This window comes from Lineus longissimus, chromosome 4, assembly GCF_910592395.1.
Source record: "Lineus longissimus chromosome 4, tnLinLong1.2, whole genome shotgun sequence".
NCBI lineage: Eukaryota > Metazoa > Nemertea > Pilidiophora > Heteronemertea > Lineidae > Lineus > Lineus longissimus.
In genome coordinates, this window is record NC_088311.1 from 22,757,194 (window position 1) to 22,780,123 (window position 22,930).

At 41.8% G+C, this 22,930-nt stretch overlaps 2 protein-coding genes across 4 annotated transcripts; both read right to left on the minus strand.

Annotated features, from left to right (window-relative positions):
• Positions 1–2: 2 nt before the first annotated feature.
• On the minus strand, positions 3–4,034 carry LOC135486867 (fatty acyl-CoA hydrolase precursor, medium chain-like). Of its 2 annotated transcripts, XM_064769981.1 has the most exons (3): positions 3,790–4,034; positions 2,052–3,655; positions 3–1,506 (listed from the first exon to the last, which is right to left on the minus strand). In XM_064769981.1, exons 2-3 carry the CDS (start codon positions 3,590–3,592, stop codon positions 1,155–1,157), a joined length of 1,893 nt encoding a protein of 630 aa, XP_064626051.1. In that variant the 5' UTR covers positions 3,593–3,655; positions 3,790–4,034; the 3' UTR covers positions 3–1,154. The 2 variants fall into 2 exon arrangements, with proteins under 2 accessions (XP_064626051.1, XP_064626050.1); XM_064769980.1 differs by having other exon boundaries at positions 2,052–4,034.
• Positions 4,035–6,555: 2,521 nt separating this feature from the next.
• LOC135486868 (sodium- and chloride-dependent glycine transporter 1-like) lies at positions 6,556–22,655 on the minus strand. 2 transcript variants are annotated; one of them, XM_064769983.1, is made up of 16 exons: positions 22,520–22,655; positions 17,557–17,782; positions 16,780–16,911; positions 16,383–16,526; positions 15,420–15,588; positions 14,910–15,042; positions 14,254–14,388; positions 13,726–13,829; positions 12,808–12,932; positions 12,191–12,303; positions 11,462–11,593; positions 11,122–11,221; positions 10,536–10,654; positions 9,881–10,048; positions 9,469–9,624; positions 6,556–9,035 (listed from the first exon to the last, which is right to left on the minus strand). In XM_064769983.1, exons 1-16 carry the CDS (start codon positions 22,613–22,615, stop codon positions 8,943–8,945), a joined length of 2,145 nt encoding a protein of 714 aa, XP_064626053.1. In that variant the 5' UTR covers positions 22,616–22,655; the 3' UTR covers positions 6,556–8,942. The 2 variants fall into 2 exon arrangements, with proteins under 2 accessions (XP_064626053.1, XP_064626052.1); XM_064769982.1 differs by lacking the exon at positions 22,520–22,655 and adding an exon at positions 20,612–20,811.
• Between the last annotated feature and the right edge of the window lie 275 nt (positions 22,656–22,930).

Consider the following 22,930-nt stretch of genomic DNA (forward strand, 5'->3'; position numbering starts at 1 on the left):
CAATCTCAAAATTCTTATATTAACGAAAGCCATGTTAAATGTATGTCTGTTCAGAGCATGCTCCGCACAAAACAGTGAACTCTTCACTGTCTCCATTTTCCGCTCACACAGTAGACAGTTCACAGTTACCAGATTGTTGCGCAGAGAATGTGCGCAAAAGCAAACACACAGTAGAATGTTCACTGTTTAATGCGATATCGACAACAGTGAAATGTTCTACTGTTGTATAGTAGAGAGTACGCTGGTCTGTTCCGTTGCTTTAATAATCAGCGCCCAAACATATCGGTATCCATTCCTTGTAAGATTTCAGTACACCGCCTATGCATGTATTGATCTGTGTTTGCATGCATACTCCAAAAATGTGAAATTTCCTGATCTGATTTTCCGAGGAGTTTTGGGGTCAAAGGCATTCAGAGGTTGTCAGATTTTTTTTCGAAATTTATCAGAAATGAATGTACATGATCTATAAAATTGAAAAATCAGAAAACAACAGTGCGAGTGCTAGTTACTCCATGAAAAATCTATCAGCAGTGTGAATGTTCTGCGGCTTTTTCTTTGAGCTGTTCCTGATCAATGAATGAATACACGGATGTAATACCACGATCATAACAAAATCTTGACTTCTTTCTTTACAGATCACTTCTATGAAATAGAACACTGAGTAGTGAAAGTCGTCAAACTTATTACAAGTACCGGTCTGCCATATCATCATTTCATGGGAAAGTCGTATACATGTACATGTATATGCATTGTGAAATTCATGCGGTCTACATGCAAATCGCATAGTTTAAACCTACAGTAGTGTTGATATAGGCCTACTAGTAAGTTAAGTCGGATCTTTCCCCCAAAATGATATCCAGTCCTTCATTCACTACCGTGAATTCATAACTCTATATTGCATTTCAGACAGGTCTTGCAAAAGGTACTAGGTTGACCTCTTGTCACTAAACAGTAACAGGGTTAGGCATACAGGAAATTCACAGTTAAATGATTTTCTTTAAAATTGTTCTAAGGCCAGAGAATATAAGAAGGTTCGAGTGCATGACTAATGCTTGGCTTATCCAATAAATGAGGGCATATTAAGAATTGCGTAAAGTAAGTCAGAACCATTCCCCTTTGTGGGCATAGGATTGGACTTGCGGGAATCCATATCTCTACATACACTTGAGTTTGTTCTCCCGATGCCCTTTGCAAACCACAACGAGCAACGCCAGAGAGAGGAGGCCGAATACCGCAGTGCAAACTGCCAGGGCGATGTCGAGGCTTGTTAGTTCGGGGCATGGTTGTGCAGGTGGAGCATCGGAACACGTTTTGTTCATTAGGTATGGAAGATAATCTAGCCAGAAAGACATCTTCTTAGCCCGTAGACCCTTCCTTGGTGTTAGTTTGATGTCGGTTGTCGAGTTTCCGAGGTCTAAATACTCCTGATTTTCAGAGGTAAACGGCGGCCATTCTTGTTCGGCTTTGACACCAGCAAGATCTCCGCTGATCTTACCATTTGGATTCCTGAAACGACAATTGCGTAACATCTAGAGCATAATCAAAAATTGATAATGACGTCCCTTGCTTGAGTTTCGGAAGAATGTTCCATATCGCGCTAACATGGCTAAGCTGACCACTGCTGACCATGACAGGCGTGCATTGGACTGGTACAGGTTGGAACTGAACATTGAATATGCTGGTGGTGACGCTTTCTGATGAGAAGTTGGTCGTGACTGATGCAGTATCCTTGGACTTGTCCACAGCATCGTTCAATCATTGCTCTCTGAGCTGCCTTGATTCTGTACTTGCACAAATACTGAGACCAAATGCCTGTTGACTGTGCTTTAAGAGAGACTGGCGCCATGCCTAGTCTCTCTTAAAGTACAGTCAACAGACACCAACCCCCTCAGACTCAGAAACCACAAACGCCCAACCCTTCCTGCTACCTTAATACTTCTGGATTTGACGAAAGATGCTGATATTGCTCCAGCTGGTGCTGGTCTTTGCTTATCGTATCGACAGAGAAACAGCATTAGAGAAAGGGCTTAAACTCGTAATCTAAATTTTACCCATATTTGGCGAAGTTGGTCCAGTACGACATCATGGCCTTGCTCAGTTGTACGTCCTTTTCGGTTACCTTCTGCCTTAAGGTACCGTTGTCGATGTCCAGGGAGGGAAACAAGAATATGTAGAGTAATTCCGAGGTGTGCGTAGATAGTCCGGGCCGATACCGAGAATGCGTCCATTCATTCAAGGCATAAGTGAAGAAATACACGTAGGTCTTCGAATCTTTTGACATTTTTACGTGGGTCTGGGCTGTCGCTACAGCGGGCCCAATAAATACCAAATCCGTGTAGTAGTCCACCAAAATGTCCATCGCTTCCACATCGGTAATTTTAACAGAGGGCACATATTCCTGCAAGACTGCTTTGATGACATCGGCCTCGTTTGGAACGCCCAGCATGTGTTCTACTGATAGGGCGTCAACAAGCATGGATTTCGGTGTGGAAAGGTTCTTTGCAAGATGTTGGGAGAAGATGTCTGGCCCATCAGCGTCACCATCTGCACTCGTGGAACCAACCATCAAGTCGATGGATGAGAAAGCGGAAAAGACACTTATGTTGGGATTGTTGAATAGATTGATGGGCGATTCTGGCACGAATTCATCGTCTATTGTCGGACCCCACACAAAAAGGGGAAATAGAGCTTCTACTTGATCGCCTTTCTCCAACACATCTTGAGCTGACTTTGTTTGCATGCACTCTATCATCGTTTGATGGTTTGCTTTGGGGCACCCAAGGAAACCGGCGAGTAGCTTTGCTTTCTCTAAAGGATTGTGAAAGATCGCTCGATGCTTTGGATGCGGGAAAATGGCAGCACAACTTTCGCTTATTGCACGTTTTAAAAGTCCTCTTCCCGCTGAGAGAGGAGAAATGGCGTGTAGTGACGTATCAAGTCCGCCCGCAGATTGACCAAACACTGTCACGGTATCAGCATCCCCTCCAAACTCGCCTATGTTGTCTTTGACCCACTGCAAGGCTAATAATTCGTCGAAAAGTGCATTGTTGGCAGGTCCGTTGGAATCACCAGTGCTTAAATAGCCGAATGGACCAAGACGATAGTTCGTTGTCACCGTGACCACATCGCCGTAGGCTGCAAGTGGTCTCCCGTCATACTGCTGCGAGGCGCCGGCAATCCATGCACCACCGTGGATGAAAAACATCACTGATTTCTTGTTGGTGCGATTTGCTGAAACAGGGGTGAAGACGTTCAGGAACAGGCAGTCTTCATTTGTGGGAAAACGATCAGGGAAGTGTAGGGGATCAGCCCAAAATTTTTGCATGCACGCATCGCCGTATGCCGTAGCGTTGAATCCATCTTTGAACGGGGCCTTTGGAACCGACCGCTTGAACCGGAGTTTCCCTACAGGGGGCTCGGCGTAAGGTATCCCGCGGAAGGCATTCAGTTGATAATTCTCTCCATAGAGTCTCAGATGTTCCTGTATTCCAGTGATAAGACCAACACTTGTTTCAACCGTCACTGGTGCTAAGTGTTGTGAAGACACGGTTGAGCCCACCATCATCACGAAGGTTAGGAGGAGCGCCATCATTGTCGCGTTGACTTGTCTTTGCACCGCTTCCGATTATTGCACGTTTTAAAAGTCCTTTTCCCGCTGAGAGAGGAGAAATGGCGTGTAGTGACAAGCTGACACCAGCTTTTTAAGCTGTTTTCGTTCCTATCGTTCATTAAATGTATCAGCAATCACTCAAACAACCATGGTCTATTGTATCGGGCTGCATATATTACCACTGATCGAATTCATAAGAATCACGAATATTAAATCCAAAGCCGGCACATTTGTTGATACTAGTTTTTTCAGCTCGTTTCCTTCCTCGAGCGTGTACTTGTGAACTCAGATAAAGTTTTGTAAATGTTCACAGGTTCATAAAGTCAGTGAGTCATGCTCTACACTATTGTACACCAAAGATCCTTATACATGCACTTCACAGACCATTGCTGACGGGTCATTACGGCATGGCGAAAAGGCGGATAATCCGCGTCCGCGCTATATTCCGCGCTATTTTTAGAAATTGCCAATGTGTAGTCGTGATACATAACAACTTTTAAAGTAGTTCGCCGGTGATTGAGGAAGGGGCGGTCTCGCAGGTCATGCAGGTAGAATACTCGTCTAGGGTTTGCTAGGACATGGGTGTATGACATTTTTCCCTAATACCCCAGTAGGCCTAGTTATAAACTTACCAGAAGCCAGTTGACTCACGCATTTTCACGGACATCATTGCCATGTTTTCGACCGGGGTTTTCGATCGGAGCCTTCTCACTCAGCCAGTTACGTTGAACTTGCTCGCTCGCCGGATGAAATAGTCCCCAATGAACTCTTTCATTTTAATTAATAAGGTAGAGCTGAATGTTTTCAAAAATAGTGTGCAAATGATGAGAACCTGTAATGAAGTAATATGTAGTGATATGAGAAATAGTAGGAAGTTGTTGTATTTTGACATCTCTTAAAACCTTTCTAGATTCCAAACAGTTCAGCTGATATTTTAAGAGTTCACAGGAGTTTCCAGTTAGTAAAACCAATTTCGTATTGTATTTTACTTTAACCAGCATGACAATTTTGTTATTAGTTCATTAGTTCGTGTACATCTCGACAATAACATTAGCAACTTGTATCCCCAAATTCATAATAACAAATTGAAATGTATAATTGTTAATTGGAAAAACTAATGAACCATACGGGTTATTAAGATGGACCATACGGGTTATGAAGATAAAAAGTTTAAATTAAAATTGTTATGAGGTACACGTTACTTAAGGGATGGCTTTTTGGAAGTGAGGTCGCCACCTCCCAGTGGTCCAGCGGGCCAACACCCTGATGTCCAACCAATAGGAATCGAGGTGGCTGATCACATGTTATCCAATTAGTCTGCCTTTATTAGCGTGGCCCTCCGGCCGAATCCTCAGAGACGACCTCCAACGTGAACCTGTAACAACCTGAACCTGTAACAACCTGTAACAGACGTACAACAAAGTTCTGAAAGAGATACACCTGACTTCTTGTCCTTTCACTTGATCCTGCCCTCACAAGAGCTAGTTCCCTAGGAGCCCATAGCAGAAGGAAGGGACTCCGCAACAAACCTATAAATGTAACTATATCTGCAATGATAATGATGATAACATACATTATATGGAATTTCTAAAAATAGCGCGGATTATAGCGCGGACGCGGATTATCCGCCTTTTCGCCATGCCGGGGTCATTATCCTCCCGAGTAAAGACCGAAGCCGAGCATTTGGGTTATTTGTGATGTTCGTTTTGATCTTCTGCTGACAATCATACCTCCAGTGCACGACTCGAAAGCACTTAAAAACTATGGCGTTCAGGCATCTAAAACCGACCACTTGAACCGGAGTTTTCCTACAGGGGGCTTGGCGTAAGGTATCCCGCGGTAGGCATTCAGTCGATAATTCTCTCCATAGAGTCTCAGATGTTCCTGTATTCCAGTGATAAGACCAACACTTGTATCAACCGTCACTGGTGCTAAGTGTTGTGAAGACACGGTTGAGCCCACCATCATCACGAAGGTTAGGAGGAGCGCCATCATTGTCGCGTTAACTTGTCTTAGCACCGCTTCCGATTACTGCACGTTTTAAAAGTCCTTTTCCCGCTTAGAGAGGAGAAATGGCGTGTAGTGACCAGCTGATACTAGCTTTTTCAGCTGATTCGTTCCTATCGTTCATTAAATGTATTAGCAATCACTCAAACAACCATGGTCTATTGTATCGGTCTGCATATATTACCGGTGATGTAATTTTTTAAAAACTCGTCTATTGTATCGGTCTGCATATATTACCGGTGATGTAATTTTTTAAAAACTCGTCTATTGTATTGGTCTGCATATATTACCGGTGATGTAATTTTTAAAAAAACTCGTCTATTGTATCGGTCTGCATATATTACCGGTGATGTAATTTTTAAAAAAACTCGTCTATTGTATTGGTCTGCATATATTACCGGTGATGTAATTTTTAAAAAAACTCGTCTATTGTATCGGTCTGCATATATTACCGGTGATGTAATTTTTAAAAAAACTCGTCTATTGTATCGGTCTGCATATATTACCGGTGATGTAATTTTTTAAAAACTCGAATATTTAATCCAAAGCCGCCATACATGCTGATGCTAGCTTTTTCAGCTGGTTTACTTTTGAGCGTGTACTTGTGAACTCAGATAAAGTTTTGTAAATGTACACAGGTCCATAAGGTCAGTGAGTCATGCTATACACTATTGTAGCACCAAAGGGCCTACATGCACTTCACAGACCGATACTGACCGATATATATATACTGTCCCGATAAAGGCCAAAGCCGAGCATTTGGGTTATTTGCGATGTTCGTTTTGACCATCTGCGGACTTCATCCATACCTCCAGTGCACGAGGCGAAAGCACTGAATCACTATGGCTTTCAGGCATCTAAAACACGGCATCCAGTGGAAATTTAAGATAAATTTACCAAATTACATGTAGCTTTTGAAAGAAAAAAAGGCCAACATATCATTCTAATCTTTCGATTTATCAGGTTGGTTTCGCAATACATTCTTATATAATTGGTTTGCCTTTTGATCTGTCACTAAGTCATCCGAATTCGAGATTTCAATGGATTTTGAAATCACAGACAGTTGCTTTGGAGCTGTAATATGTCATTATCTTCGCCAGGCAAATCATCAAAGAGCACCAACATTCGTCACAAATAAAACGGGTGGTACAAAACTGTCCACAAATCGTTAATATTTAAGATTGAAAAAGCCTATAGTTTTGCCACACTGCACGCGAACCGTGCACTGACTGTCTAAATTCCAAAAGTATCGCAGAGGAATGTACCGTTTTTCTTTCTACATACACAAACACAGTCATCAGGTCAAGCTTGATATCATCGACCCTATCTTTATTTCGTACTGCTACCTTAATACTTCTGGGTATTTGCGTGTAACAAAGAGATATCAATGAAGCGATTCTCTGTATGTACATTACATTTTAATACATGTAGCAGTCCCATGGTACAACAAATCTTAGAGAAAAGAAAATGAATGCTCTGGGCATGGGTTGAACAAATCAATAGTGTCTTTCGATCAAAATGATCAGTCGTGGTGTCAAAGACATGAAATTGTACAAAATATAAAACACTATTGGGTTAATTCATCATTCGTAAAATGTAGGCCTATGTACATATACACCCAAAACAGATTTATATACATGTACATGTAGACAACAATTTGCTGCATAGGCCTATGTAATATGTCTTCTAAACGAAAATGTAACGATACATGTATTTTGGTATACCTTCAAAGCAGCTAAATCGTTTACACACGAATAACACTTTGACGTTCCGTCTGATTACTCAATTCGAGTTTGCTGGAGCTTGTCAGCATTTTCAGTATCATCATAAAGGGTTTCTTCATGACCACCCTTGTTCACGTCCAATCTCGCGACTATTTTACTCACGAAATTCTCTAACTAATTCATTCAGCATAAAAACAGATGAATGAATCATGAGAAATCTATGTACATGTACATGTACATATCTCCTTAGCATGAGGACTATCAAAAATTTGTCATTTAAACGAAAATATATTTTTTAGAAATATCATGCCGATATATCGGCGTTTTGCGTCAGAAAAGAAAGAGGAGACTTCCTGACGCACGCGCAGCACCGACAGACCGGTGTGGAAGTAGAAAATGTCCCCCTGGAAAATTGTCCGGCTCTATTGTTTTCTGCCGGATTATGGTACATGTACATGTATACGGTTCTAAAGACGCCATCGCCGTCAAGAGCCCAGAGATTAAAGCGCATTATAGAATCCTTCGTTCCCCAGACATTCTATCCTAGGACATTTAAAACTTCTACACCGCTAGTGCATGAAAGCCTGTGATAAGAGGGGTCCAACTTATTTAATATACATGTACTTAAATCAAGCCATAATATAATATATCATAAAGCTATCTAGTATTTATAAAAGCCATATGGTTATGGTCAGATTGTCACCACGACAAACACGTGCAGTCATGATCACAGAGAAATTTTAGTGAGGCATCAAAACGGCAGACACCGCATGTTTAATCAAAAGGACGGAACTACAGGGACAGTTTCCCTGTTTTGACAGCAGTGACAACGCCAAGCTTGTACGGGTGCCTAATTGATATCTAATACTAGTGTACTGTTGCTTATTTACATGTAAAGGACTGAATTCACTACAGCGGTTTAGTAAAAAAACTTTTGCAGCGGTTTATCGCCAGAGTTTGCTATTTTTGCCTTCGGGGTTTTGCACAACAGCATCCCACGCCCGTTTTCCTGTAATGTCGTCGAACAAGCCTTCTCGTGTATACATAATGAAAGAGCTAATTCTCCCCAGTCATACCCTTTTTAATGAGACATTGTCGAGAAGTTGATATGTAGGACATATCATTCCCATATGAATATAAGGGATTCGTGAAATACATGTTGCTCACAGGCGCTTGAAGATACGAGAATCACAATGATCAATCAGACCCGAATACTGAGACACATGATCTGAAAATAACGCAAGTGTCAGGGTTATACCGTGTATTTTCTGTGGTTTTTGTGGGGACTGGTCGATAGCTACATATAATTGATTCTTCATTTTCGGATATCGTGAAATCTTATCAAATCAAAATTTATCATAATTATTACAGAATGCACAGAGGCATCGGTACGACAAAATAGTGCATTTAACAAATACATACATACATGAAATTACAATATACAATATAATATACTGTCTAAACAGGTGCAAAAAAAATTCCTTGTTTATTTCATCACGTGCCTGTGCCACATCCGGGACCTCCCAGTATAATGGAACTCTGTGTGAGAAAAAGTCCTTTGATCTTCTTGGAGAATGACTCCCTCGTTCTTCTCCTCCTGGTTAGTCCTTATCATCAAAGGCGGGGTTCACAAACTGAGCATCAAACTGGCATCCTTTTTCAGTCAAAGAATCCGCATATTCCACTGGGCCATCCTGGAAAAAAACGCAATAAAGTGCCAAAAATTCCCAAGTTGAATTTGCACAGCAAGAGTCAGGTTTAGGGGCCTAATCTACGGGGTAATTCTTGTTTCAGTTTAATAATCCCAAGTTGAAATTGCAGTGTACTTCTTGTTTTAATCGTATTGCTGCGGGTAAAATGGCAGCTCCTTTGACGAATTTGAAAACGCAAGTGTTGAGTTGTGGTAAAACATGAACATTGATCTGAGAAAATACATTTTACCATTTAACTTTCACTTTACTTCGTGCCAAAAATCACTGTCATGATGAGTTTTTGTGTTGAGTGCACTCGAACCATGAGTCCATGCCTTGCACATGACAGTGCATTGCAGCGTTTCTGCCTCGCCGCAGACTTGCATTTTGTATAGAATCAAAATCTGCATGACCATGATTTAAGAATGATTTCTACCTTTTTTGCATTCTGAGCTTGATGATATTCATAGTTCTCCGGTGAAGATGGGTTGCTTGGGTCAATCATAAAGCCGGGGACATAGGTGACAAGTCGGCGATGTTTGACCAAGGCCGGGCCCCAGTCGTCTGCAGGCCTCGTAACCTTCTTCAGCCTCTGGTGAAAAAATAAATAAGTTTGTCCATGCACGTACATGTTGCTAAAGGTACATTAGTACGGATCATCCAGCAAAAAGCTACTGTGCATGACATCTTATAAACAGGAAAAAACTAATTGACACAATGGTTGCTGCGAATGCAACACTACGGCATGGCATCGCCGAAGGTATCACGAGCCTTCGTGACCATATAAAAGGACTGTAAAAATTACCGACATACATGTGGTATCAACGATTGAATGGACATTTTCTCACCTCAAGAAAAGTTCCCGAAACAGTGCACAGGGAATAGATGGCATAGATTGGTATAAAGATGACCACGGACAGGGACATCATCCACCCTAATATATTGGCCCACTCCGGGAAGACGTAATCGCCATATTTGGCCGGCGAATAGTCAATCCACGAGAACAGCAGAACAAACTGAAAAAGAAACAAACATATGATTAAACTTAAACTTAAGAAACTTAAGGGTTGAGCATAGGCACTACCATTTTTGCTCGAATCTGAAATTCTACAGCAACGAGAACACCTTAAAAATAAGGCGAACGCCAATTTCAAAGGTTGGGGTCTGTTCTCTCGAGAACAATTTGAAAGAACTGCTCGTTTTGAACGAGTTCTTTATGAAATATAATTGCTTTAGGACCTCAAGATCTTGCCAACTCTTGTGGTCAACTCCTAAATCAGGGAGAACTACATTCATGATACCAGTCTTCTCCAGGAGTGTTACCAACACTGTTTTCGACCGTCACTGCCCCATGATATTTCATCATTTCATATTTCTCAATTGATGTCGGATAGGACTGTGGTACGTTGTAACTGAGCACGTTGTCATAGAAAATATGTACAATGTACTTTGAAAAGGAATATTACAAAATTTAACCGGCGTTGACCTTTCAAGGTCACTTACCAGAATGATGCCCGGGGTCAATACACCCCAACAGATCCTCCACCACCAAGGCAAGATACCACTCAATAGTACGGTGGGACCAATCATAATCTTGATGTCCTTGAAAAGACGGTTCCATCCTGTAAAGAAGTCAACGTACAACGTAACTACATGGTTACAGAAGTTGACATGTAACTTTTGCTAATAATCATTTTCACATCGTCCACCGGCTGAAATGGTTCATTTTGCATAGCATCCCGGTTGCCATGGTTCATTTTGCTGTACATGGTTGCTGTGGTTACTTTGGCACAGTTACCATGTACATTATAATGGACTTATGATAGCCACACATCTTTCAATTGAATAAAATAGTCATCGAATAAACGAGAAGGAATGGAAAAGAATGGATTCAAGTTCTTGAATCCGAAAGTCATCTAATCTCCAAGCCTCGCCATTGGTACTTTTGCCTAGTGTTTGACTACAATGGGGAATGAGTCTGCATGTAATGACTCGTCCCAAAACACATGCACAACGCATTAGTTCCCAGGATCGTCGCTTGTCAAAAGTGCTGGCTGTGACCAAGTCTGAACCCTAACCTTAAACTTACCATATACCCACGACAGGGTCAAAGTTTCGCAGAGGCCGATGAGCAGGACGGACCAGCCACCGGCATATGTATCCATCAGCTGCAACCAGTAGACCCCACCCTGCAATGAAAAAGACGTCATCATATACTAAAATTTGCATTGTAGGGTTAGCATTAAGAGATTTGACCAAATTCGAAAAAAAACAGAGAAAACAGCTAAAGTTATAATTACTGCCCCGATAACAAGTTCTGCACCCACCTATAGGAGGCAATTATCGGATGTAATACTATTGCTATAGAACTGATCATGATCAGATAAACTATCATTTAATGTAATCCAATATGAATTCATTTCACTTACGTTTGTACAGAGCAACAGACCAAGGACGAATAAGACGAGAGAGAGCACAAGAATGACCCATGTTTTTCTTTTGCGGAGCTTGTCAGGGAAACGATCGATCAGTGCGGTCACTACAGTCTCCATCAGGGTGAACTGGAAAGATAATGAAAGGGTTAAGTTCAGGGGAAGCTACCCTTTCCATATGCAAGATTTCCATATGCAAGATTTGAAAGGTAAAAAAACAATGAGATTTTGCAATTTTGGTGTACATGTATTCAACATTGTACATGTGGTATCCCTACTTCAAGCAAATACACCCACAATTCATGGAAACAGTTCCTTACAATGTAGTGCTTTGAAATTATAATTTCAGTAAGTAGTATCCTTCCAAATTATGCCAAAGTCTCTAAAACAATCAGCTGAAAAAATCAGCTAAAAATATTGTGTAAGGATTTTTAATTTGGTGGAGAAATTTTGACACGAAAAAGGACAGGTTCCCCGCCATGTACATGGACACTCCCTTGTCGATTGACATTAACAATACCTTGGCAAAGATTTGGCGTGATCGCAGGCCCATCTCATATGTGAAAATAATTTCACACGAAGTTACGCAGATTTCCGTTATTTCTGGGCATGTATTTCATTGGGTTAGGCTAACTCTTGCTATTGCACCATTTTTACTATCAACTCTTGATCCTCACCCTTCCCCCTCCCCACCTTTTTCATATGATAAACGTTTGGATTCCCTACCTGACTGTCCAGGCCGAGAGTTATCAACATGACAAAGAATAAGATAGCCCAAAGTGGAGAGATGGGCATTCGGGTCACAGCATCAGGATAGACCACAAACGCCAAGCCAGCACCTGAAGATCGAAAGTACGTGTTACAATGGCCGATAGTGGAGAGTTGCTACACCAGTCACAGCATGGGGATCAGCGAATGTCCGTTATGAAGTCATCTTAAACCAATTAGGAGGCGAAAAACTGTACCGAAAAAACTTTTGTAGCCACTTATCTCGTTGGCTCAACTTTTATCTCTAGCGCGACTTTTTCTCTCGGCATCTCGACTTTTGATATGAGCGCTCGACTTTTTTTATAGTGATCGATATAAAAAGTCGAGCCCGCGCGAGATAAAACGTCGATGGCAAATCGTAGACCAAAGGCGAGTGGATTTATGGTACCAAAAAGAAAGTTCAAATTTTCTACTTGGTATAGTATCATAAATTAACAAAGAAAATACTACACTTTCGATGATTTGATCGCGTTTTGAGGAATTTGGAACTGGCAAAATAAAGGCTCACTTGAGACCTGCAAATTGATGCGCTTTCTACTTCCTCCTGCATATTAGATCAAGCCAGCACGACTTACCACTCTGAGCCACATTATCTACCGTCGTATTCAGTTCTTTGGCCAAATATCCCAAGAAGGAGAAGATGACGAATCCCGCGAAGATACTCGTAAGGCAGTTACCAAGTGATACGATCAGCGCATCTCTGAAATGAGGTGAAGATGCTAGACATTCGTATGAAAGTTACATTTGTACAGCGCATCTCTGAAAGCAGGTGACCATCAATATTTCAAAGGAAGTGACTATTTGGCAAGCCCGGCTCACCAAACAGCGCCTTTTTCTGCCCTAGATGGAGAGCCAAACTCATGCATATTCAACCATCCAGGAGCTCATTATCATTCGTGGCAACACGGTCAGCAACACTGGGGTTACAGTGAAACGCCTTTAGAAATGCACACTAATGCATTTTAAAACATGCTTATCAGTTAAATCACGTTTATGACTTTTTTTGTAAATCCATACAGTTATGTACATGTACATGCTTCTTCATGGATTATTGACCAAAACCCGAGTTTAGTAACAGAAATTGAATCGAGAGCGGGAAGTCGGCCATTGTTAAATATGCGCATATAACTTCGAATATGATGTCACTGCTCTCTGATTGGCCAACATGTTGTAACCTCTCCGGCTCGCCAAAGAGGGTATAGTATTTTTGCCCTGTTTGGCAAGCCCGGCTTTTTAGTGCTGTTTGGCAAGCGGCTCTCACGGCGCATTAAGTTATCGGTTCACCTTTGCAACACAATTTGAACAAAGCCATCTTGTTATAATATCGGAGGGGTGCTAGGAATGAAAATACGCTATGCCTGACCTTACGCCCTTTAAAATGAACTATTTTTCTGCTTTTTTTGTAGAGCCATTTCATCTGGAGCCAAGCACGTATTTCTGGAGGTAATCCGATACGGCTGACCGATGTGTTAGTTAAGCAGTTCTGTTCTTACCTCAAACAGTTGTTCTGGAATCTGTTGTAACTTGCTAGCGTAATAAGTCCTCCCCAACATGCAGAAAGTGAGAAAAAGATCTGGACGGCAGCGTCGATCCATACCTACATGTAAAAGGCGACAAAAGAAGACCAAATACATGTATAGATATATAAATCGGGAAATCTCTGCAACTCGAAATGCATTAAACAAGGGAGACTCTAGGCAGGAACCAGGTGAGCCGGATTGAGTTGCATCAAGTATCCGGCAGGGCGTCTCTTCTACCACGGGATATCAACACTTCTCCGGCTGGTTCTTCTTCTCTGCGTCCGCTTGACAGTCACTCCCGACTTGTTGATAAATTCAGTTGTTCTTCGGAGCTGCTTTTCATCTACTTGGGGAAAAAGTCGAACCCTCAGATGGAAGATGACCAAACAGCTTTGATAATCGAATACTTTTACCAGGTCAAATGTTTTCCATAGAGTGTTAAACAATGATTTGTTTCTCAAAATGGATGATTTAAACCATTTAAGGACTATTTTTTCTCACCTGTGCATCTCCAAGCCTGTCTATCTGTGGTGTTATATAGAACTTGATGCCCTCAATGTGTCCTTCAAGCAACACTCCTCTGATAAGGAGGATGACGAGCACCAGGTACGGGAACAAGGCAGTGAAATATACAACCTGAAAGATAAGGGATATAATTCTGGGTCCCTGTCTTTCAAATGAATTAAAGTCGTTACATGTAACTTGGTGTTACCTTTAATTTGGTGTTATCTCCTTCAGTTAAGACTTTGTCCATTAGGCCTAACGCCAAGTTAAAGATATCGCTAACAAAATGACCCAAATTCTTCGAAAAACATGGCTGACATCGATCTGGTGACACCTAAAAAGAGTTTAAGCCGTTTGTTTCATTTTCGATTTTCGCTGGTGTTGCGAGTGGTTTTTGCAGGACGTACACGTATGCTTGCAAATTTTACGTTTCAGCCCACGACTTATACATGTCCGTTCAACTTAAGTTCACTGTTTATTCAATTTAATGGGGTTTTTCATGATCAATGATCGTGTTTGGAGAACTTCCGCCCCAACAGGAAGCCATTTTCGTTCGAAAAAACCCGGCCAAGATATCTTTATGCCCAACCTGTCGCTTTCCTTAAACTTTAGACCATACCATCAACACCATCATAATATGTAACAGAATATACCTTTCCAGATGATTTGACTCCTTTACACAGGCATAGGAAGACCACTATCCACGCGACGATTAGTGCGAGAACCAACTGCCACCTGATCTGCCCAATTTCATCCACTCCCGATGAGAGACCGAGGATGTAGTTTCTGAAAAAAGAGGGCGCACCATATTTTCTTAAAGTTTCTTTGATTAACGGTCGTAGCTGAAGCTTTAGTCAACTTTTTAGCCAAAACAAACCAATCTGCATGTAGTCCGATAAGGATAGATCAAAATCGGTCTAATACCTTGCGGGAAAACGGCCCCATCAACTAACAAATGCTTTACATGTACACCGCTGTGTTGCTTGGCGGCTTCGGACATGGCTTGCGAATATCAGGTACAAGTAAGAGATAGGCCGACGATTACTTCCGTTCTTCTCGGCCTGCACAGTTTATCGCGTCACGGTCATATCTGGAAGCTATTTCTGTACGGAAAACCAACACATCTTTCAAACCCTATTTGTCCCTTTAAATTTCGGACCTACTCGTAATATTCCTCTGATGCGGTCTTCCTGTTTATGCTGTTGTTCTTTGCCAACGCAGCAGACCATAGCCCAGTTATCTGATTGGTGGATTGGTTGTAGCACGTGCCATTGTTGTATTTGATGGCGTCAACTTCTGTGCAGTTCACGTCAGGGATACGCGTATAGCACACTGAAATGTATAAAGGAAGTGACTATATGGCAAGCCCGGCCCGGCCAAACAGCGACTTTTTCTTGTCCTGAATGGAGAGCCGAACTCATTAATATTAAAGTAAAGTCTCCAGCTCGCCAAACAGGGTAGATTTTTTACCTGTTTGGCAAGCCCGGCTGGCCGAACAGGGTGGCTTTTTAGCGCTGTTTGGCAAGCGGCTGTTAGTGCTGTTCGGCAAACAGGACAAAAAAAGATGCCTGTTCGGCGAGCGGCTTGCCAAATAGACCCGGCCATTTATAAAACGATGAAGAAATACTGCTAAAATGATACATTACTTGTTTCTCGCTGATTAAAACGGTCACCCTTTGCCTTAATCTACATAAAATGTCCTAATGACGGCTATTTTGAAAATCCTTTTGGAGAGGCGTATATCTGTTTCAGGGATGTCTGCTATCGGGCACCACACCTCTCGTTCCAATCTCCAAAGCAGACATGGAACTTCAAGCATATTCTCTCTGCCATTATTGGCTTCCATATCGGTGTCATCCCAGTACAATGACATGATGTACCAGAGTCCATTAAGGGCTCTGATTACATTGTACATATTGAGAGCCGTATAGCGTCCTATATAGGGTAGAATATCCGGGAAAGAGGATTCTAACATGCGCTTTAATCTTGGAGCTAGTGACGATCGCCTCTATATAGAACCATATTCCGTCAGAGTACAATAGGGCCGGACACTGTTTCCCGGGGATATTTTCTCCTTCTCCACCGCTCCATGAACATTATTCAAGAGATAAACATGATAGACTTACTATCTGTGTTCCACCAGTTATAGCAGCCCTCCCAGGGTAGATGAGCGGTGAATGAGGCGAAGAGGTAGTAGAAAGACCAGGCGATTATCATGTTGTAGTAGATGGCTACCAAGCCTGAGACTATTACCATACCAATGCCAATGCCTAGAATATAACAAAGGAAGAGTACTTATAACATTATTACGTTTTAAGGTGAAACTTGCCAACCTTAGGAACACCAGAACGCTTTCAAAACACCAAAAATCCGACACCAGAATGATCGGAGGCCTTGCAGACCAATTGGGTTAGGAACATGATTTGATTGGTCTGATCGATGGGTGATTGATAAGACCCGATGTCGAATTTTAAATTTCGAATTCGGAATGAGTCGCCTGGGTTTTCGGGTGCCGATACTCACCTGTGAACATGGGGGCGAATCTCCAGCATGTTAATGGTCCGCTGCTCGAAAATTGGCCTAGGGAGAGCTCCAGAAAGAAGATGGGTACACCCACAAAGGTCAACATGATGATGTAAGGGATGAAGAATGCTCCTGGAATAATGATCGATATAAATGCAAAGAATACTACATGTAGTTAAAAATGCACTCTCCACGCAGCTCGAAGGATCTTCTCTCTCTGCCCACATAGATCTCCATTACAGTACAGGCGCGCGAAAATACCAAAATCAACAAAATATCAACTGGCGATCGCACACACATAAAACCTGGACGTAAAAGAGTATGTTTATAATGTAACCCCGGTCGGCGACCAATCCGGTAACGCGTCCACCCCGCTATAATTATGGCGACCAAAAATCGCCGGTCCCGAATGGTTTCCTCTCTAATTACGCGACCAAATGCCCTAATTTCAACTCTGAAGGATAAGTCCAAATATTTTTTCAGTTGTTTTTTTTCCGCTCAAAATGAAGAAACATCATCAGCCCAAAAAAATTTTGCCTTGAAAATTTTTCAGAATTTTGAACTTATGAATAAAGCTCAACAATTTTGGCGGGAAAACTTAATCATGCATTTCCTACCCGGATTTTCAACTTCACTAACGCGACCAGTGGTAGTGTTACCGGGGTTCCACTGTATAGTTTCGTAGGCTGTCTGTATCCCTTGCAATCACAAACCTGGGTAATTTGGTCCATCTACGGCTGCTCTTTAACTATTATTCTCCCTTTAAAATTGACTTACCTCCACCATTCCTGTAGCAAAGGTACGGAAACCTCCAAACGTTACCAAGGCCCACAGCGTACCCGAGACACGATAGCAAGAAATCGAAGTGGTTGGACCAGTTGCCTCTATCCTTGTTCTCGTCTCCATCCTCATCCTCGTCCTTTTCTAACTCCTTCTCGGCCTCGGGGGGCGGTGAGTGTACCTGAGGTTGCTGTGGGGGCGAGTTCATATTGGGTGGAGTATTCTGAAATTGACGACTCTTGTTATACTACGATACATGTAGCAAGTAAGACTGGTCTTCCACAGTCGTATATTGAACATTTGTTATATGGCAGACTACCGATCGCGACTAAAACGTGATGACAAGATACTGTAGTCTCTACGGACATTTGTACCTCGGCAATCGTTTCGAAATTTGGATCAATGATCAGACCAATACTGTCATTTACAATGCGTACTGACGGAGGTCCCATGAGCCGTGGGAACAACAATGCTTGTATTCATTGATTGTTCTGATGCAAACAGGATTTGATGGTATGGCTGTGGTTGCTAAACAGAGAGATAGCTTCGTGATAATTAAATGTATTGCAAGTGCCCATCGTGGATGCAGGGGGTATCAAGTAATATATACGGTATAATGGAACAAGAAAATTAGGTTGAAAAACCCAACTTCCAATTCCGTCGTTCGTGTAAGGGTTGCGAAACGTATAGTGCAATGTTAAAAACGAATTCAGTACGTTTTAATGCATCAGTGGATGCGAAAAAGAAGAGATTTTATTTTTTAGTGTTACACAGTTATAGTATGAAGCATTTGGTGACGGGAGTTGCACAGCAGTTTTTCAGGGCAAATGTGTAGATTTTACCATCCAGTCCCGCATCAGTACCAAAAGCTAACTTCCTACCTCTTCATGCCTGCGGTGTCTCGGGGTGCCTGGCCCGGTGGAGTTGCAGGTACCATCGCGTAAGTCATATGAACAGGACTGGCCGGGGACGGTATGGGCGACATGCAATATATCCTTCATTTTCCCAACATATAATGCGAATATTGCCAGAAGTATGATTTTAATGTTCAGACCATACATTCTTGACCTATATATATTCGGTTCTACATTGCTATTTCTTTTGTGAGTTAAGCATCATTAAAAGCACTTTCGCGATGTTTCTGACAATCAATTAAGTCTCCGGATTTTTAAATCTTGATAGTACATTCGCAGGCAATGTCAGGATTACTTTCGCGACAAGCGAAATAGATAAGAAAGAGGCCTTTAAAGAACATTTATGCAGTTTATATAGACAACAATAAAGGAAGAAGAAAAATTAGTTATTCATGTATATATTTTCGAAAATATTTGTGTTCTATAAACGTACTAACTTATTATCAAGTTTTTCTATTCTAACAACAATACCGGACAAAACGTATTTTCTTTTTTTATACTCGAAAGAAGGCCACACCCACGCTGGAATATTCCATCACCAACGCTCTCACAAAAAAAATCGTCAATCACTTTCTTGTGAAATATAGTTTTGCAGAGTCGCACAAAGTATCTGTAGGCCAACACCTTGTTGATATGAGTGATAATAATCCACCATCTTCTAAACACAAGTCCGTCTTGTCATTTCATGGACAGTAAAGGGTGGGCCCGTAATGCAGTATTCTATAGATAATCTTATGAATAAGCGACAATACCACAATAACTGTATACAATTAATAATCCAGTATTGATACAATTCATAAGTACATGTATGTACATACCACCGTATTTTCTGACCCCCGTTTTGGATCGTATACCATTACTTCAGTATCGGGCCAACTGGTTTCCATAGGCCTACTGTGAAAAGCTGAATAAGATCATTGCCCTGTGACCTGAAGATATTTGCTTGAATAGTGCATGCTGACAATGTCGATTGGCCAGCAAGACGAGTTATCAATGCCTCTAATGAAATATTATACAGTTTTGACATATCAGCCATGACAAGCATGTCCACATAGTGAGACCTGTGGCGATGAAAACTGTTGTCGAGCATATTATATGCAGCAGTCATGTGTCATCGAAATGAAGGATTCTCATCAAACGGCATACTTCTTAAACTTAAGTTAATAGAGAGGTTAAGATTTTCGATCCGAGAACGAGAATGAAAACGAGGTGGTATTTTGACGATAGAAACCATATTGCCTGTTGTCAGAAATTAAATAAAACAGTGTGTTTATAATGCCTGGTATGCCTAAAAACAATGATACAAAGCAATCAGTTTGACTTGATGACGTCATCCAGCGAAAAAACCACCTCGCTCTCGCTCTCGATCTCGTTCTCGGATCAAAATCTTAACCTCTCTAATTACAGTTTGTAGGACCATTACATTACAATTCTCAGAAGGTCAGCCAGACGCCAAAAAATCCAAAGAAATTAAGAGGAAATTTGACTTTAAGCATCGACCATGACAGCACACAATGTCATTTAGTTAACATTTTCTTCAAAGGAAATTAGACTGGTGAATATCCACGTGTGTGATTGGCTTAAGCGATTGTTACGTCATCAATACTTTCAACATAACTCTGGGTTTATTTTGTGAGATGTCGTTCTCGAAATTGAACATACTATCTTCCCAAAGACCAAACTTGTGTAGGCTATTTAGTAAATCTATAACCATGCTTTGATATTTTCGCTCGTCGTTGATGTATTAAACTTTTATAACACCTAACGTCTTTGGCATGACGAATTATGTCTTCATTCGTCATTATTTGGAGCTGAACACAAGAAAATTAATTTAGTCACTTCCAAATCCGGTATAACGCATCTTTTTTTCCTTTCTAATATTTCCAATCACCCCAAAAAACAAAGATTTTGCCGGGCAACGGTAAAATAGTAATTGTTTCGATGAATCCTTTTTAATTGTGAGGTAGACGTGAAGAAGACAGACATCCTGTAGACCTGGAGCGTTCCACGACAGCGTCAGCTGATCGGGGCTAGACACCCTGTCTCTAGACCTATACGATATCTCGTGGGACTCCAATGGCGACCAACAGCAAACATAGACAAAGCTACATTTTTTTTTTCCAAAAATGTCTACTCACCTCGCCTTTTGGCGGCGGAGCTAGCTTGTACCAGTCCGGATTCTGCTGGACCGGCCCTCCGCGCAGACGGTCATCATGCTGGTGAGAAAAGTTCATTCCATCACCCGGTACATCCATCCTGTCCTCGGGTCACCGCCAAGATGACATACACGGAACGTCTATGAGAGGACTAAGAGGCTCCGCATGTGAAGGAAATCTTGTCATACACGACTTTTATGATATATGAATACATTAGAAGTCTCATCGATCGAACCTTTACAAGCATTTCAATCAATGGCAGTCGGGCGTAACGGTGTCGCCTGTGACAGTCGCCCGGCCGTCTTTGTTAGGCCTACCTTACATTTGTCTCTATAAAATCTTTCATTAGAGTACTCTCTATTTATCTTCAGTGATAATCAGTCTCGCATTTTCGATTGCCCTAGATTTTAAGACATTATATACATGTACATTTTTTATACAAAGTGTTCAATGAAGGTCCCCTGTCGTCTTTTGCAATGAAGGTAAGGCCAGTTGAGACGGCATAGCGTCATCTTCGATTGATATTATGATGTCTCGAATTTTGCTAGGGTGTGGTCAGAAGGAGTCAAGTCCGGTACCTATCTCATTTCCCCCTTGGGCCAACGCAGTTTTTTGCATGACCTAATCGGGCTGAAGTTTTTTTAATCATCATTAAGTCTATACACAAAACATCTTGGGAGACTATTTATCAAAGACGTGAATGGTCCTTACTGAGGAGGAGGATGTCCTCGCAGCTCTGGCTCGGAGCCCGTCCCTTCGTCTCGAAGCAGCGCAGACGGCGAAATAGTTGGGTGGACATCTGACTGACTGGCAAAAGGTCTCTTGCCATGTCAAAAACCTCTTCATATATATATGTGTGAGAAAGTGATGTATGGTGTTCCATCTCATCTGACAATAATAGGAGTACAAATGTTTATGAACAAGGCCTGGCGCAGATGGTTAGGATCTCTGTCCCAGCGAACGCCCCATTTTGATCCGGGATTACTCTGATCCTCCTCGGGATGTTTCACGCACATAAAGGTAATCGATGTACTCCTTTCGTCAGTTCGGGCATACGCTAGGATCATCACGGTCAATGCATTAAGTTTCAATAACACAATCTTAGAAACCAGGGACCATTTGAAGCAGCTCGAGCCTGTTACAAGCACTCGAAATGAACCAACTAGCAGGCTCACGTCTTTTTCTTCTTCTTCTTATTTGATCCCTGGCCCGCGTCGGTCATCGGTCGCTTGGTCTCTCACATTCCAACAGTGAGTGATTTTCTGACAAGTGCTACAAAACCGCAGGTACAGAACATGAAATGGCAAAGAAAAACCTTTACGACCCTTCTCAACACGACCACGGCGCAACCTGCTACCAAATGCTGAGATGGACCGGCAACTGGTTCTATCGTACCCGCCGAAAAACGTTTCTCCACATAGACGAGGTCTTCGTGCGCATGGACAACGGCGAGGAGCAGCCGAATGTTCGGACCTGGTGAGGCAAGTTGATTCGGCATGTAGAAGCTGTGAAACGAGATGCTTACCCATAAACAATATGCGACGTCAAATAGATGTCTCAAAGTATTTATCACTCGGTCCAGGATCAATGTATTTCACAATCCTAAGTAGCGGGTTGGGTACGCAAAGGAGTTGTTGAAATTGTTTTTTCAGGAAAAACAACGTTAGGACTCAAGCAGGGTAGGGGAGGTGGGGGGGGGGGGGGGGGTCCACAGGCTCATTCCTAAAGGTGTTAGGATAAATCATTGTGAAGCACACTGATGTTTATGGACACTCCCTTACTCTCCCTTTAATACCTTCAGAATGTCATCAGCATGACATCGCTACTCGCGCAAATTAAGCGCTAGCGGTGCAAAATTTGACAGATCACGATATAGACTTCGATTCTAACCTGTTCTTTACTGTGAACATCATGACCAGCTCCAGCATCCCCCAGACTAGGTTCCGGCCCTGTTGGATGAATCTGGCTATTCCGAGCCCTCAACATAGTGAAACGTGGCAATTATCCAACCTTTTATGTCACCAACAATCAACCGAATGAAAGTGATACTTAAAATATATTCATTTTTATCTTATTGTTCTACGCAGGTAAATCCGGACATGTTCTGTCATGAAAATAAACAAATCTGGACTTCGCCGTTGCCGTTAAAAGTGTTGACATCATTGACCTCAAAGATAGCCAAGAGGATATCGAAAACGATAAGACTGCGAGAAATATTAATAATATTCCCGTTAATATTTAATCACACTGTATGTCTTGACAAAAATAAATAGTTGTCAACTTATAAAAGTACATGTAGGC

Coding starts and splice junctions, on each gene's coding strand:
- LOC135486867 (XM_064769981.1), bottom strand. CDS start 3,592: ATGATGGCGCTCCTCCTAACCTTCGTGATGATGGTGGGCTCAACCGTG. Junction 1,507..2,051: donor ACCAACTTCGCCAAATATGG/GTAAAATTTAGA, acceptor TTGTCGTTTCAG/GAATCCAAATGGTAAGATCA.
- LOC135486868 (XM_064769982.1), bottom strand. CDS start 20,728: ATGGATGTACCGGGTGATGGAATGAACTTTTCTCACCAGCATGATGAC. Junction 15,589..16,382: donor TAACTGGTGGAACACAGATA/GTAAGTCTATCA, acceptor TATACATTTCAG/TGTGCTATACGCGTATCCCT. Junction 11,222..11,461: donor GTCTGTTGCTCTGTACAAAC/GTAAGTGAAATG, acceptor TTTTCATTGCAG/GGTGGGGTCTACTGGTTGCA.